This window comes from Pelophylax lessonae, assembly GCF_965119305.1.
Source record: "Pelophylax lessonae genome assembly, chromosome: 3".
Taxonomy (NCBI): domain Eukaryota; kingdom Metazoa; phylum Chordata; class Amphibia; order Anura; family Ranidae; genus Pelophylax; species Pelophylax lessonae.
In genome coordinates this window covers 468,305,512-468,322,256 of record NC_138770.1, presented here as the reverse complement: position 1 = coordinate 468,322,256, position 16,745 = coordinate 468,305,512, and the positions used below count along the sequence as shown (strand labels likewise).

At 42.1% G+C, this 16,745-nt stretch overlaps 1 protein-coding gene across 1 annotated transcript in view; it reads left to right on the top strand.

Moving 5' to 3' along the window:
• Window positions 1-16,745, top strand: part of PGBD5 (piggyBac transposable element derived 5) — a 203,554-nt gene that overhangs the window by 135,750 nt on the left and 51,059 nt on the right. The window contains exon 4 of the mRNA XM_082251819.1: window positions 13,072-13,252. Coding sequence (XP_082107945.1) covers window positions 13,072-13,252 — 181 coding nt within the window. The remainder of the gene's footprint in view (window positions 1-13,071; window positions 13,253-16,745) is intronic.

Sequence of the window (16,745 nt, the reverse complement as noted above, 5' to 3'; positions counted from 1 at the left end):
CATGGGATGGATGAGCATGGACGTGGCATGAATGAGCACTGAGGTGGCATGGGCAGGCACAGATGTGGCATGGATGTGGCACAGATGAGGCACGGATGAGCACTGAGTTGGCATGGGTAGCACAGATTAGGCATGAATGGGGCACAGATTAGGCATGGATGGGGCATGGATGAGGCACTGATGAGGCACTGATGGGGCACGGATGAGGCACTGATGAGGCACTGATTAGGCACTGATGAGGCACTGAGGGGGCACTGATGAGGCACTGATGAGGCACTGATAGGGCACAGATGGGGCACAGATGAGGCACTGATAGGGCACAGATGAGGCACTGATAGGGCACAGATGAGGCACTGATAGGGCACAGATGAGGCAGAGGAGGTGTGCAGCTGCATTTTCTCTCCTCTCCTCGCATGCTGTACCGATTGCTGTGTACAACGGAAGCCCAATAGTAACTCTGTGTGTGACATCACTTCCCATTCATTACCCAGCCATTGTCGGCTGTCTCCTCTGCAGAGCTTCCGCCGCTAGAGACCGGACCAGAGCGGCTTCAAAAAAGGTATGTATACCGATTTCTTCTTTACAGGGCTAGATAGGTTAGTCTTAAGTGGTTAATGCTTGTAGATTTAGAGATTTTAGCGTTAGGGTGGACTTCTCCATTAAACAAACTTACATTATGTTTAATTTTTTAGTTTTACACCCATCCTTTTTTCTTCTACGGGATATAATAATAATAATAATGTATACAGTGAGGGAAAAATCCCCTGCTGATAAGCTACGTTTGCTCACTGACAAAAAAAATTATCAGTCTATAATTTTTTGGTAGGTTTTTTTTTAACAGTGAGAGACAGAATAACAACTAAAATATCCAGAAAAATTAAACTCAAAAAAGTTATAAATTGGTTTGAAATTTAATAAGTAAAACAAGTATTCGATCCCCTATCAATCAGCAAGATTTCTGACTCACAGGTGTCTTCTATACAGGTAACGAGCTGAGATTAAGGGCTCTTTCACACGGGCGGTCCGATCAGATCCGCCTATCAGTTTTTTAGGCGGATCTGATCGGATCCTCCATGCAGCTCTATGGGGCAGCGGGTGTCAGCGGAGGTCACCTCCGCTGACACCCGCTGCCATCCGCATCCGATCCTGTGCTGAAATCTGGACGGATGGAAACCCTATTTTTCCATCCGTTCAGTAATCGGATCGGAGGGGATCTGATGAGAGCGGACAAGCGGTCCGCTCTCCTCCGATCCCCCATAGAGGGCAGCGGGTGCTGAGACACCTCCCTCTCCGCTCTGCAAGCGGAGACGGAGCTGTCATCCGCCCGGCTCAGCGGGGATCGCGGATCGATCCCCGCTGAGCAACACGGATCCGCCTGCGGAGGCGGACCGTGTGAAAGAGCCCTTATAGCACTCTCTTGAAGGGAGTGCTCTTAAGACCAGCGTGTCACCTGTATAAAAGACACCTGTCCACAGAAGCAATCAATAAATCAGATTGCAGTCTTTCCACCATGGCCAAGACCAAAGAGCTGTCCAAGGATGTCAGGGACAAGATTGTAGACCTACACAAGGCTGGAATGGGCTACAAGACCATTGTCAAGCAGCTTGGTAAGAGAGTAACAACAGTTATTGCGATTATTCGCAAATGGAGGAAACATGAAATAACTGTCAATCTCCCGCGGTCTGATGCTCCATGAAAGATCTCACCTCGTGGAGTTTAAATGATTATGAGAATGGTGAGGAATCAGCCCAGAACTACAAGGAAGAATCTTGTCAATATTCTCAAGGCAGCTGGGACCATAGTTACCAAGAAAACAATTGGTAACACATTAGGCCTTGAAGGACTGAAATCCTGCAGCGCCCGCAAGGCCCCCCTGCTCAAGAAAGCACATGTACAGGCCTGTCTGAAGTTTGCTAATGAACATTTGAATGATTTATAGAAGAACTGGATTTAAGTGTTGTGGTAAGATGAGACCAAAATCTAGCTCTTTGGAATCAACTCAACTTGCCGTGTTTGGAGGTAGAGCAATGCTGCCTATGACCCCAAGAACACCATCCCCACTGTCAAACCTGGAGGTGGAAACATTATGCTTTGGGGGTGTTTTTCTGCTAAGGGGACAGGACAACTTCACCGCATCAAAGAGACGATGAACAGGGCCATGTCCTGTCAAATCTTGGGTGAGAACCTCCTTCCCTCATCCAGGGCATTGAAAATGGGTTGTGGGTTGGTATTTCCGTATGACAATGACCCAAAACAGGCAGCCAAGGCAACAAAGGAGTCTCCAGACCTTAATCCCATAGAAAATATGCGGAGGGAGCTGAAGGTTCGAGTTACCAAACGTCAGCCTCAAAACCTTAATTACTTGGAGAGGATCTGCAAAGAAGAGTGGGACAAATCCCTCCTGAGATGTGTGCAAACCTTATGGCCAACTACAAGAAACGTCTGACCTCTGTGTTTTGCCACCAAGTACTAAGTCATGTTTTGAAAATCAATTTATGACTTTTTTAAATGAGTTTTTCTGGATTTTTTTGTTGTTATTCAGTCCCTCACTGTTAAAATAAACCTACCATTAAAATTATAGACTGATCATTTCTTTATCAGAGGGCAAACAAAATCAAAAATCAGCAAGGGATTAAATACTTTTTTCCCTCACTGTATGATATTTTGTAGCACATTGAAACATATATTATGAATATAAACATTACTTCTAAAATAATAAAATTCATATCTTGAATGATTCATAGGCACTGCTACATTTGACACCTTTAAATGCGGTAGTTGGCTGCTTTCAAAATGATCCTTTCAGGATAGAAATCTGGAATTTGCCATTCTGACTTATTTGTGTGGGTTCTAGGGATGTTGTCCAGATATTTGTTGTAATACCCAGTGACTCAATAACCTAAACCAAGCAACAAATCAGTGAATTTAGGAAAGTCTGATCTTCAATGCTGCATGGCAGTTCGAGATCGCTGACTTAAGGGCCATACACACTATAAGATTTTCTGAAGACTTTTTCCTTTAGACTTACCAAAACCATATAATATGAGGTCAAACCTAAACACTTTCAATTTGTATGCAATCTGGCAGGTCCTTGCACTACAAAGAAAAGGTAAATCTGAAGGAAATCTAACCACAAAAGTTGGATAGTGTGTATCCAGCTTTACTAGGCGGTGAAGTGAGGATGAGAGTTCTAGATCCCGACATTTTAAAAGCAAATCATCTGCCATATCTTTGTCCTCACATGTTCTCTTTAAGGACTTGTCTACTTCTGTTTCATTATTTAACCTCTGATGCAGTGCCAAATCCATCAAGGTTCCTGTTTGTATAACTCTTAGCCAACTTTATGTTTAACATTTTGCTGAAGCATGGCCTATGTTTGGCACTGTTGTGGAGCACATCTTCACTTCTGTTACACTGCATTCATGGTTGTTTGGCCTCAGTTTGGCAGGCGATCAATGCATGTAACAGACCCGCTGAGGTGGAGCAGTTAACAGCATTGGCCAGCCATAGGGAGGGTGGGTTATCAGCAATTTGGGGTTGGAAAGGGGTAAAGCAATGCAAAGGGAGGGGTTTAAGCACTGACCAGTAATGTAAGGGGGGTAAAAACACTGACCAGCAATACACGTTTAGACAATTGTTAGACATAAACCTAAAGGGGTTGATTTACTAAAATTGGGGAGTGCAAAATCTGTTGCATCTCTGTATAGAAACCAATCAGCTTCCAGGTTTTTTTTTTTTTTTTTTTTTTGGTTTTTTTTATCAAAGCCTAATTGAACAAGCTGATGTTAAAGGCTGATTAGCTACCATGCAGAGCTGCACCAGATTTTGCACTCTTCAGTTTAAGAAAATCAACCTCAAATGTATCTAAACCCCAAAACAAAAACGTAATATTGTGTAGCTTTCCAGCCTTTAGGTGTGGGAGGCTGCAGTCTTCCTGGGAAGGGGGAGGGGATTTTTTAAATCTATTTTTACCCGATTATCTGTCCTATGACATACTCCCTGTCCAACGATGACCCTAGGCTCCTCTACAGATTTGGTTTGGTGTACAGGCCTTCGGACTGAGGGTATCTTGTGGAAGAAAAAAGTACTCAGGGTAAATGCCTTGATGAAGGTGAATATTGCAGCGAAAACTGGTTTTCTTATTCTATCTTTGAATGGGCTATTCATTTTTATTAAGTTTTTTTTTTTGGCTGGAGTACTGCTTCAATAACAGCAGTGTGCACTTCATACGGGTGCATCTCAAAAAATTAGAATATCATCAAAAAGTTAATTTATTTCAGTAATTAAATTCAAAAAGGGAAACCCATATATTATATACTGTAGATTCATTACACACAGAGTGATATATTTCAAGCATTTCTTCTTCTTTAATCTTGATGATTATGGCTTACAGCTAGTGAAAACCCAAATGTCAGTTTCTCCGAAAATTTGAATATTGTGAAAAAGTTAAATATTGTAGACTCATGGGGTTTATTTACTAAAGCTAGAGAGGGCAAAATTAGTCACAATTCTGCAGAGAAACCAATAAGCTGCCAGGTTTTATTGCTAAAGCTTAATTAAACAAGCTGCGATTAAAAGCTGATTGGTTTCTCTGCAGAATTGTGACTAATTTTTCCCTCTCTAGCTTTAGTAAATAAACCCCATGGCGTCACACTCTAATCAGCTATTTAACTTTGAACACATGTAAAGGTTTCTTGAGCCTTTAACTGGGTCTCTGTCTGGTTCAGTAGGTTTTTTTTTTTTTTTTAAACAATAGTTTTTATTGAATTTTTTTTTGCATACATACAACCAAACAAACATAAAGAAAAACAAACAAATAAAACAAGAGAATAATGGTGTAAAATACACCAACTGACAATTCACATGCTAATACATTGTACAGACATGTAGACTTCCAACCCTACATTAGCATAATCCTACTCATACAATCGAATATAGACTAGTATAGAGAGTATATGTATAGGGTTGCATACTAGCATATGTTAGTTAACATCATGACTGTCACACCATGACTATAATGCTTCAAGTATCTCTAACTCCACTGGCTATATAAACCAGGATGTCCCATCTCAGCGTTTGAGCAGTCATCTATTGATTGTATTAGGCAGCTTACTTCTACCTAACTGCTGAGTAAAGCCCCGTACACACAATCAGATTATCGAACGATCTGTTGTCCGTTTTTTGTGGCATGCTAGTCTGATGTTGAAAGTGAAGAGTTTATTTTCATATGAATTTTCCCGTATGACAGAATTCTACTTCAGAAGTGATGTCATGTGTTGGATTGCTTTGTATGTGTTCTTTCGTCTCTGAGCATGCCTAGTTTTGCTCATAAGATTTTTCCCCATCTAAATCTGTACTAATGAGACGAAAATTGGACATGTGTTGACGGAGGACAAAAATTTTATAGCCTGCACATCAGGATTTTGTCAGCCGAAAAGTCGGAGTCGGCTGTCGAAAGCACCATACTAACAATCCGAAAATCGGCAGATTGGTCGTCGGACGAATTTTCCCTTCCGAATTTCTTATCGTGTGTATCTTTAGAGTCTTTTAAAGTTGAGCTAATACCCAACAATATACGCCTAAATTATTTGCATCACACCAACAGGATTATCCACTTTGCAGCAATCTGAAAGAGACCAGTGAAAATGGAGCTAGACCAGGCGCCGCTAGCCATGGCTCCCACAGTTTGTAAAATGTATGCGGTGTGTCCCTATCTCGGTAAAACTGTTGTTCTTTCAGGAGGGTATAATTTACCTGAAGACGCCATTCCTCAAATGACGGAGGAGTGGGTGACAATGACTTTGCCAATAAGCTTATGCGCTATAACCACTAATCTATTGATAGGTACTAGTGTCTCAGGTAAAAATAGTTCCTCATCCAAACAAACCAATAGGAATATCTTAGGTGTAGGAGTAGTGGTTGAGGCGCTGTTAAGAATGGATTTAGATCAACCATGAACTCCTATTATGCTATGTTTTGGTGCAAGAAAAAATTAGGTGAACTCAAAAAATTGATATACAAACTCAAAATAATTCCAAAAAAACATAATGCTCAGTTTCAATTTTCAACATTGTCCATAGCAATCCAAATTCTTCCAATCACCCCGTGTTATATGTGCTCTGTATTCCTCTTATATATACAGTAGGTGCTCCTTATAAGTGCTCCTCCACCTATTTTCAAATGGGCCACTCACCAGATAGCTGAGGGCTACCAGGACCCCCACCACTTTTAATAGACTCCCTTTTCTCCAAGGCCAACTTAAATGCCCTTCAGTGTGAATCAGCCAAAAACACTATATTGCCTCCTGGGTTTGATGGCAGCATGGATGGGTGTCCAATCAGCAGCAGAGGTTTAACTCCCAGAATTCTGAAAATATAAAATACAAACGAATAATCACGTAATATCGTTTTTTATTGAGCTAAAAGGTAAAAACAATCAGTAAAAACTCACATGTGCTTGTGCTTATTAGCGGCACCCACCAGAATCACCTGTTTTGTTTGGAATCGCCGCTCCGTGCCAGCATGGGTTCCACCTGTGTTCCTCAAGCCGGACGTGACAAAACAGGAAGTGATGCCACTGTACTTAACCTCAGTGCATTTCACCGAATGGCATCATCCTGCAGGAGATTGCTGACATCGTGGGAACTCCTGAGTGTTGGTTCAGTAGGTTACATAATAGTGGGGAAGACTACTGACTTGACAGTTGTCCAGAAGAGACTTGACAGTTGTCCAGAAGAAAGTTTCAGTTTTTGAATTGATGACTAAAATAAATGACCTTTGTGATGATATTCTAATTTTTTGAGATGCACCTGTACATACTCTGTGAAGTGGCTTTTTGGGAATGAGCATGTAGCACAAACAAACACAAAATACAATCTGACACAATTAAAATCTTCAATGTTACTGAAGCAAGTTTTTATTTAAATGAAGAAATTGTTTATGAAGACCTCTAATTTCACATATGTAAAAATGTACAGCTGTGTTGTTGTTGTGTCTTGTTGATTTAGCCATAATCAATACAATCTTCCTACCCCTGAACTATGACTGGTAAAATATTTTATTTTTATAGTTTCATACATATGTCCTGTTTTCAGGCACATATACTGGTCAGAGAAAATGTGCCCTATTTAAAATATATCTGATAGTACTCAGGAGCTCTTATGTTGCTTTGCAGCAGAATACGCAATTCTGTAAGCTCTTTTATTTAAATGACTTTGTCATGTTTTGGTATGTAGGTCAGTGCAGCAGAAAACAAAAGAGATTATTTTAGATACATTGAAAAGTGAAAGGTTATATAAACCTGATATAGTTTGCGCTAAATGATGAGAATTCATGATATTAGGAAATGAAGTCGTATGTTCCTGTAATGTGGAATGGGTTTTATAAAGCTTAACTTCCTAATCATGCTTTCTAAGCTTTTCAATGATTTCCCCAGCCCTTCTGCCATCTGCTTACCCTAGATTCACAAGAATTTTTCTAGTTCTGTTATACTTTAGATATTCAGTATTTTATTTTTAAATATTTAAATTCAGTATTTGATTGAAGCAGATGCAAACATCATTTTGAATGTCACTTCTGTGTAAAGGGAAGGGTAGTGGCTATGAGTGAATGCCAGAGAGATGCATTAGAGCTTCACCACCCAAAAAATCCTGCTTTGGGTCATGTCTTTTTGCCTCCTTCAAAGTCCCAGAAAATCTTCACATGGAAGCACTGCTTCTTTCACCTTCGGTGCTAGCACAGTCATGAACATGTGAACTCTTCAAAATCCAGGCTGTTCCTAAAAAAGAGATAAAGTATAGCTAGCACCTCAAATGTTCCAAATCCTGTCCTATTTAAAACATTTACAATTACAGGTTTGGATAATGTGTTAAATCTATACTCAGCATTAAGGAACAGCACAATATTAAAGGACAGCTACTAAAACAGTATTCTCTGACAGCAAATATTCGGCTATGGAATTTTTTTATTTTAGAAGTAGCTTGTATACAGTACACCACCTCAATCTGATTTATTTCAGTGAAAAAAAGCTTTTTCCTAATGTGAGAACTAGCATCAAAGGTAGAGCATTTAAGGACACTGCCACTCGTTTGTCTTCTTTTTAAGGGCTTTTATTGCCCATTTTATTAAAAGAAAATTCAGAACCACAAAATAAGTTTCCCTCGCAGGGGTTTTCAGCCTTTCTTCAACAGAAACAACATTCAGTCATTCTGGCTTGCACTTGCAGTACTGCTGCTCTGGCCTTACATTCCAGGCCATTGCCTGTCTCCTACAGACTGTTTACTGACCAACTTGGTGCACACAGCTAACAGCCTCTGGCTGCACTGACTCTCATATAGAGCCCTCCTGACTCCTGGGCCAGACCTCCTGTCTGCTAGGGTGGAGCTCAGAACCATGGTCCGATTACTACCAGAAGCCCAGCACACACCTGACCAATTTATTTTGCTGGCTGTTCTGAATACCTGGACCCAGGATTGAAGATTTCATCCCACCCAGATCACTTAGAAATCTCCAGGCCCCAGGTCCCAAAATAACCCAGAAAACTGAAAAGCCAATTTCCTCTTCATGTCACAAGCTTCCTGGAGCCCCTCAACCCGTTTGGTTGAGAATTCTGGGTCACAACCTCCTCCTACCTAAACCCTGACAGGGAAACGCTCTGCCACATATCCTCCTCCCTATTTCGAACCCCCGAGGGGGGCGTAACACACCAGCCTACCTTCTTTAACTTGGCACCTCTGTGCCAGCTATCACCCACAAGGGCCAAACCCTGTCTTATCAGGTGACTTTCCCTGTATCCCCATGACTTTTTATGAGTGTGTTTCCAAAAACACAAATGGCATCCACGCTATGTCTTTAGGAACTACAATATATCACTCTTAAGCAGCTAGCAACATTCTGTTGATGGCAGAAAAAATATAATATAAGTCCAAACAAGCAGCACTGAGTGAATTGGTATCTGAAAACAGTCAAAAGACCATAAACAAAAGATTCCGTCACCGAAGATCATGTGAGATGATGGCACACAACACCCAACTATGTGCTCTAAAAAGGCTGCTTACCAGACCTCCATAGGCATGGAGCATGTAGTTGAAATCATAGGACAGGGAGGAACGGCTGTGTGAGGGCAGCTTCCATTAGACTCATAATTTCTCAGACATTTGTCATATAATCTCCGGGGAATCAGTGTCTGTGGCTCAACCCCTAATGGCACAAGGAACCGTCATGCTTTTTGTTAAAGAAGTCTGCGCTTCCATCCTTCTCAATTCAGGCTTCTGACCGGGCTTTGGGCAATCTAGAACACGTGCATGCACAGGGTGTATCATCAGGGGGTTGGCTGCAAGAACCTGGAAGAAATAGCTGGCTCCCTGATGAGGTACAAGAGAAAGGTGGCGTTGCAGGACAAGACCTTGCCTTCCTGTTGGCAGCCAAAAGTGACACCTTTTCTTTGGGACCACACTAAACACCTTAGCCCTAGGGAACTTACCAAGGACTTTTCTCTTTACCTCTGAAGAGGTCATATTTTTAAACACCTTTTTAACCATAAGTGTGGGCACTTTTATTTGGGTTATGTTAGTCCCTCTCTGTGTTCTATATACGGCCACTTTTTTACCTTCTAACATTAGCCCCGCTTGTTTCCCCAAGGTAACTAAATCAACAACATTTACCAGTGCCTTGCACTTTTCATTGTCAGAACTATCCACACAGTTATCACAACTCATTTCACCAGTGTTATGCAAGGCAGTGCCTGGAGAGGAATCGCACAAAGCAGAGTGGTTGTCTACCATAGCAACTTCACTATCCACCCACTTCACTGGCATATGTCCTCCTCCTAGCAACTGTCCTGACACTAAACCATCCTTGCATAATTTCTCCTTTGGATTGAGAACCCCTACCACATCACATATACTTGTGCCCTCTGGCACTTCTACACAGACTTCTGTCGTGTCCAACAGTACTCCAGAGTGACTCTCATACAGAACAATAGTAGGAGACAACCTGTCAATGCATTGTGAGACAATTTTCAACACGACCAACAAGAACGGCATCACAGAATTCCCATATTGGCCACCTTTGTCCAGTACAGCCTGTAATACCCAGCTCCAATTAACGGTACTCCGCAGTACCAGCACTCCCGAACGTGGAAGAGACAATGAGGTATACACTGGCTGTACCTTAAGAACCAATTTATTGAACTAGGCTGCAAGTTGAAGGAAGGACCTCCAAGGTGATATTCTCTGAAAAATTGCGCAACACAGGAAAGTCAGGGGGAGATTAGAGAGCTGAATGCAATGTCTAAAGACCTGGTGTAAGAAAGAGGGTTTGGGTTTTTAGAGCACTGGGCTCACTTTTCATTGGGGTGTAACCTATATGCTAGAGATGGTTTTCCCCTAAATAGAAGGGGATCTGTTGTACTAGGGGAGAGGTTTATGGGAAGGCTGGAGGAGTATTTAAACTAGGAGGAGGGGGGAGGGTTTATTAGATTATAATGGGGCAGACAGGTCAGACGGGGTCAGCCTCTATTGGTGGGCGGAATGGGGAAAGATGGGGGGAGAGTTAGGCAGAGGATAAGAAGGTTCCCATGTTACAAACAACCATTGGAAATGGTACTATTTGTACCAAAATAAAAAATATGCAAAATAAGTGTGCAAAATGTGACAATGAATTCAATTGTTTGTTCACCAATGCCAGAAGTCTGCCAAGCTAAATAGGTGAGTTGGAAGCTCTGGTGCACAAGGAAAACTGATTCATTTGGTATTGCTGAATCTTGGCTTCATTCTTCACATGACTGGGCTATTAATATTCTTGGCTATACTATCTTTTGGAAAGACAGGGAAAAACAGAGGGGTGGTGGTGTCTGTCTCTATGTGAGAAGTGATCTCAAAGTGAATGTTAAAGAGGATCTAGTTGATGGAGAGTGTGAGGAGTCTGAAGCAGTATGGGTGGAAATGTACAGAAGTATGTAATGTACATGGTATGTTACAAAATCCCAACCATGGCATTACATACTGTTGACCACTGAACTCTGTATGCTGTGCTGTCCCGCCCCACTAAGTAAAAATCTTCCTCAGTAAAAAAACTTTTCTCTAGCAAACTCTCCAAAAAAGCAATTTATATTACTCACATGTGGAACCCCTGTCCACAGCTTACCTCTGCACCCAACCATCCACAGCTTACCTTTGTCCTTCCCTCCACAGTCTACCTCTGCACCCCTTGTCTACAGCTCCTCTCTGCACACCCCTTTCCTTCCACAACTTACCGCTGTAACCGCTCGTCCACAGCTCTGGCAAAAGATGAGTTTACAGCAGGTGCAGCATGCCACTCTGCGACCCAGCCCCACCCCATGAACCTTCCTCCAGAGATTATATATTTACCCTCAGTTCCCTATCATTTTCTCATTACAATGGCGCATACATTTCAAATACAAATTTTAGTCTACCTACGTCCAAACAGTGAAGCCTTAATCACAAGTTTGATGGCAGTAGTAGCCATCAGTTTGTGTGGATTTTCTTTAGCCAACGTCAAAGTGAAAGTGATGCAGAGACTGTATAGCCGCCAATCACTTTAATAGAGCAGATGGCACGGTGCAGCCATTTTTTGCCAAAAATTAAGATTTTTACATGTGTACAAAAAAAAAAAAAAAAGAATTTGCTCTAGAGTTGAACTGGTTAAAGATCTTTAAATCCACCTAAAGTCTTGGAAGAATGGAAGAATTTGTTTTTACAAATTACTAGGGTCTGAGATGATTTTGCTATCCATCTTTGGTCTCTAAATGTAGATAACATAGTTCTATAGTCACTAAGAATTACATGTGTGACATCACAATGGCCTTAGGTCATAGTACTGCTGCACTGAACACCGCTTGTACATCATCACATGACATCCTTCAGTGCTGCACTAAGGACTGCCAACCATTTATGGTGAACAAGAAGTGTATTTAGGGATTTTTTTAAAAATAAAATAGGGTGGAAGGACTGTGATGTAAGAAGCTGCAAGCTGCAGTTGGGTTTAACATATGCATTTTTCCTCAGTGTATTTTGCTGTTTTGCTTTAACATTTGCCATTTGTAAAAATGTTTGAATATATTTAAGGCTACGTAAGGCATCCTTACAGCCAAGTACTTAAATAGTTCCTATGTAAGGTTACTTTCCTAATTTAGGACTGTTTGTACAAGTAATGAGGATTGTGTAAAGCAGTTTAACTGAGATACACTGTTATGTCAAGGTCTTTGCAAATCTATCTGCTTTGCATTTTTTTACTTAAATCATTTGTTGTTGGGTAATCATTTACATAGAACTTTCACTAAATTCACTAAATTCTACAAGGTGTATTTGTTGGCATCTGCGGCAGCTTTATTTGGCTGCAAAGTTTATAGGGGTCTGTTCCCTTTTTGGGGGTGTATTGTTCAGGTTGGGCTCCAGTTGTTTTTTGATGAGCTCCTATTTACCTGGTTGGCTATTTTGTTTAGCCTTTGGATTTATTTGTTGTCCCACCCCTCATGTTTGGTACTACTTGGGGACATCCCTGTTGTTCAGAAAAAATGAAGCTGTGTCCTTCAATAAAGGAAAGAGACAATAGGATGTTTGTACTTACCGTAAAATGGACATTGATGGACACAGCAACCAACCCTCTATGGAGTTTTAATACTTCTGACACTACTTGTTACTACACTGAAGGCCTATAGCAGAGGGGGGATGTATACCACCTAGGACTGCTTATAGGCGTAGCGTCTTTATTTTGCCTAATGTCCTACTCCTTTAGGGGGCAGTATAACCCTGTGGTTGTGAATAATAGAGAGTTGTGTCCGTCAATGAACTCAGAGAAATGGATTTTACGGTAAGTACAAAAATTCTTTTTTTTTTTTTGCTGTACTTAAACACTTTTTGTGTAGGCTTTTTAATAGTTAAAGCTTTGAAGAGTATGGGAAGAATATTTTTTATGCTTTACTTTATGAAATTAATAACATAAGCGCAAAGTACGTTTTATTTTTTAGAAGAATTAGTATTTTATTGTGATCGTAATTTGCTGTCACATGAACATTGGTAAAAATAGTAATGCATTTCATTTTCATCTACAGATTTATGTTCATCTGAGAGAAGGAAGTGGTAGTGATGGCATTGACACATTAAAGTTTAAACCACAACTGCACAGCATGGTAGCCAAAAACTTGTGTCAAAGTGCTCCTGGAAAAAACTATATCATATTTACTGGACCAAGCATCACAAGCCTCAATTTGTTTGAAGAATTTGAAAAACAAGGTTTGTAGCACTCTGATTATAAGGGTAATTTAAGATGGCTCCTATGCATGTGTTATTTTAATAATGTGACCTTGAATGTATTTTAAGTCCATGGATAACATAAATTTTCTCAGCTCAGTGCCGCTTTCCAGTTCTCTGTAGTGTTGCTTTGCTAGATATTCTGACATAGAATGGTTGCTTGTGACTAGACTATAAATAAACCAGGGTCTCAATTCACAACCTTGTTTTAACTGCTTCTTACCTGCTTCTAAACCTTCATTATCACCTGTCTGTGTTTGTTTCTGCCCTCTTTTGTCATGTGAAGTTCACATAGCCGCTACACTCCTCATAAAACTTGACCTTCAAAAAGTAGAACTTCCGCTTTAAAGCCTCCTCGCCCCCTGACATGCCACATTTGGCATATCATTTGTTTTTTTTTGGGGGGGTGGGGGGGTGGGTGTACATAGTGTAGCACTACTCCCATGGGAGCTGCTGAAAATGGGTTCCCCTGGGTTACCCATAGCAACAACTTGTGAATTCTTAAGACTCTAGATCCTTGGCTCAGTCAGTAAACAGTCCAGGGGATTTGGTTTTTGTTTTTATTTTATGATGCGATGGGAGAAGGGATGAGTGGGATACTCCAACTTGGTAAATTATGCACAAACTTGAGGACTTCTAGCTATGTTGAATGCGGCAAGGCCGCTGCTTCACCTTGCCACTGAAGTGAAGTATTTGAAAGATGAACTACTTGGTAGATTACTCTTCAGGGCTCTACTTGTCAACCCCTTTACACTCTGCAGGGTTCTACTTGGCACCCCCTTTACACTCTTACTGTGTGTGCTGACCCTCTGTCCACTGACCTCACTGGAGTGGTCCCCCTTCCTGGGCAGACCCCTTGGCAAGCCCCCTGGTACTCACGGACACAGTTTTTTCCAGGTGGCTCTTCCTGCAACTCCACTGTCAGCTTCTCCAGGACCTCTAGGGCTCAGCTCCACACCTGACTCACTAGGCCGACTGCCTGTGTCCACTTTCCTCAGCATGCAGGAGGAAAGACATCCGTCGCCCTCCTCCTGGGATTCTGCTTCCTGCCAAAGATGCCCTGTCACATGTGCTCGCAGTTTTCATGGTCAATCCTAGGATGCACTGCTGTGGTGCCCTCCCACTGGGACTGCCACAAAAGCCTGTGTGTCACAGGATAGGTTTCCTCCACTGTCCAACATGATACAGTGGGGACAATCCCTCAGACCAAGTGACTCACACCTCGACACATGTAACAGGCATAACTAATAGATCAGGCTCCCCTGATAAGCAGATGGAGCACATAAATGCTTTTTCCTAGCACCTTTCTAGGAGGGTGCTACATCAGTTTTGACAGGTACCCGCTCCCACTTCTGCTTGGGCCGTCTAGGCGGCTCGAGCGGAAGTTCTCCTCTCTCCCTCCCTGCAATCTTCTGGGACACGTCACAGGTCCTAGAAGATTGCCTGTCCACTCAGGACGCTTAGTGCGACTCGCGCATGTGCAGTGCGCACCTGGCTGTGAAGCCGCAAGCTGTCACAGCTGGGTGCCCACAGTAGTGATTTCGGTGCCGCAGGGAGAAGAGGGAGAGAACCGAGGCTCCCGCCGGGCGCATCGCTGGACTGTGGGACAGGTGAGTGCGTGTTTATTAAAACTCAGTAGCTACACTTTTTGTAGCTACTAACTTTTAATAAACACAAAAACCAGTGGAACTCCGCTTTAAATAACTGGTGGATGCTCAAAGTTATTGGTATGGATTGTGATATGCCAGAACTAGATGTGAAGATACCAACTCACCGCTACTCAAATTAAATGCATATCCAGTGATGTATTTAGGTTTTGTGCTGCCCTAGGCCTGACTAAGCTTGGGTACCCCCTAATTTAAATATGACCCACCCCTTCCTGTAAAGGCCACACCCATCCTGTCACCTGTAAACCACAGACCACAACCACAGTCTATCAGTGCCCATAAGTGCAGCCTCATCAGTTCCCATAAGTTCAGATTCATCAGTGACCATGAATGCAGCCTTCTCAGTGCTCATCATTGCAGCCTCATTACTGCCTATCAGTGCAGCCTTATCAGTGCTCATCAGTGCAGTCTCATTACTGCCCATCAGTGCAGCCTCATTAGTGCAGCATATCAGTGTGGCCTCATCAGTGGCTTTCAGTACAGTCCCATCAGTGGAGCATTAGGCTGCAGTGCCACACTTATTATCATTGGCAGCCATCAGGCCATTTGTATTAAGTGTGGTTGACGGGCTGCGGTCTGTCTGAATGTCCTCACCGGCCGGTATTATCATACTGGCAGGTAGCAGTGTGACCACTTTTTGGGGAGTGCCAGACGGACTTGCCTCCTGGACCCTGCCCAATTCGCCCCATAAGACTGGCACTATACTAAAAGTGTAGCACAAGCTGGCGGGGACCCTTTTCGCGTGGAACCCGGGATCAGGGCTGTTTTTTGCGTGCGGGGGGGCAGCTTTTTTGCTGCCCCCCCTGAAAAGTGCTGCCCTAGGCCTGGGCCTTTTTGGCCTAGGCCAAGATACAGCACTGTGCATATCACATATTTATTTTGAAGACAGTGTCCCGTAAGTCATAGGAAACTGATGTTCCAGGGCCTCACAGGGTCCCTTCCTTAAGGTGACATAGTAACAATAAGTATGCACATGTATACCCTGGTAAGACCCATAGCAACCTGTGTAACACCCTTTTATCTTAATGATGCAATAATGCTGCCAAAAAACAGCAAGTAATCATCAGAAATGGAGTATGGCAATCAATCTTTGGTCATAGACAAAAACCACTTTACTCCAAGAAACAATATTGTATCCAAATAAGGAGTACAACAGTAAGCAGCCCTCTATGTGAATCTGTCCATTGGATATCATTAGGGAAAACTACGTCTTCCTTGACGATATTTTTTGAATGCGATACTTGGATTTGCTATATAGATGAGATCTTTGTGATTTGGACAGGTGCCCAAGATGTAATCCAGGACTTTGCTAATTTTCTTAATTCTGTGGTAGATGGCATTGTCTTCAATCCACCAATCTCACAATTTCTTGTGTAATACGAAGATTGGCCCTTACTGTTTCTTATGACTCCTGACGCCGTCTTCATAATAACGTGAAATGCATTTATTTGGAGTGCTTATGACATTGTACCATAAGTCTTGTCCTCATCTATGTCTCATCTAAAAAAAATGTCTAAAAGGACAGCTCCTTCCTTTCACAGGTTCATTGTTCAGCATTGCTGTGTATCACTCCCTGTGTTTTGTATGTTTACTTTCTGATACAGATTTTGAATCATTCCCAGGTTGGACTTCATTTTTGATTCTGCGCTTCACATGCTGTTTTGTTACCTTGCTGTCTCATGTAATAGTTCTTTAGACAGAGGAAGTGGCTCATAATGCTGTTAGTCCCTTTGGAAATCATGCACGGGTGAACACATTGACTCCTGTGACATTGGAGCTCCTATAGATAGTGTGACAGGAAGTCAGGT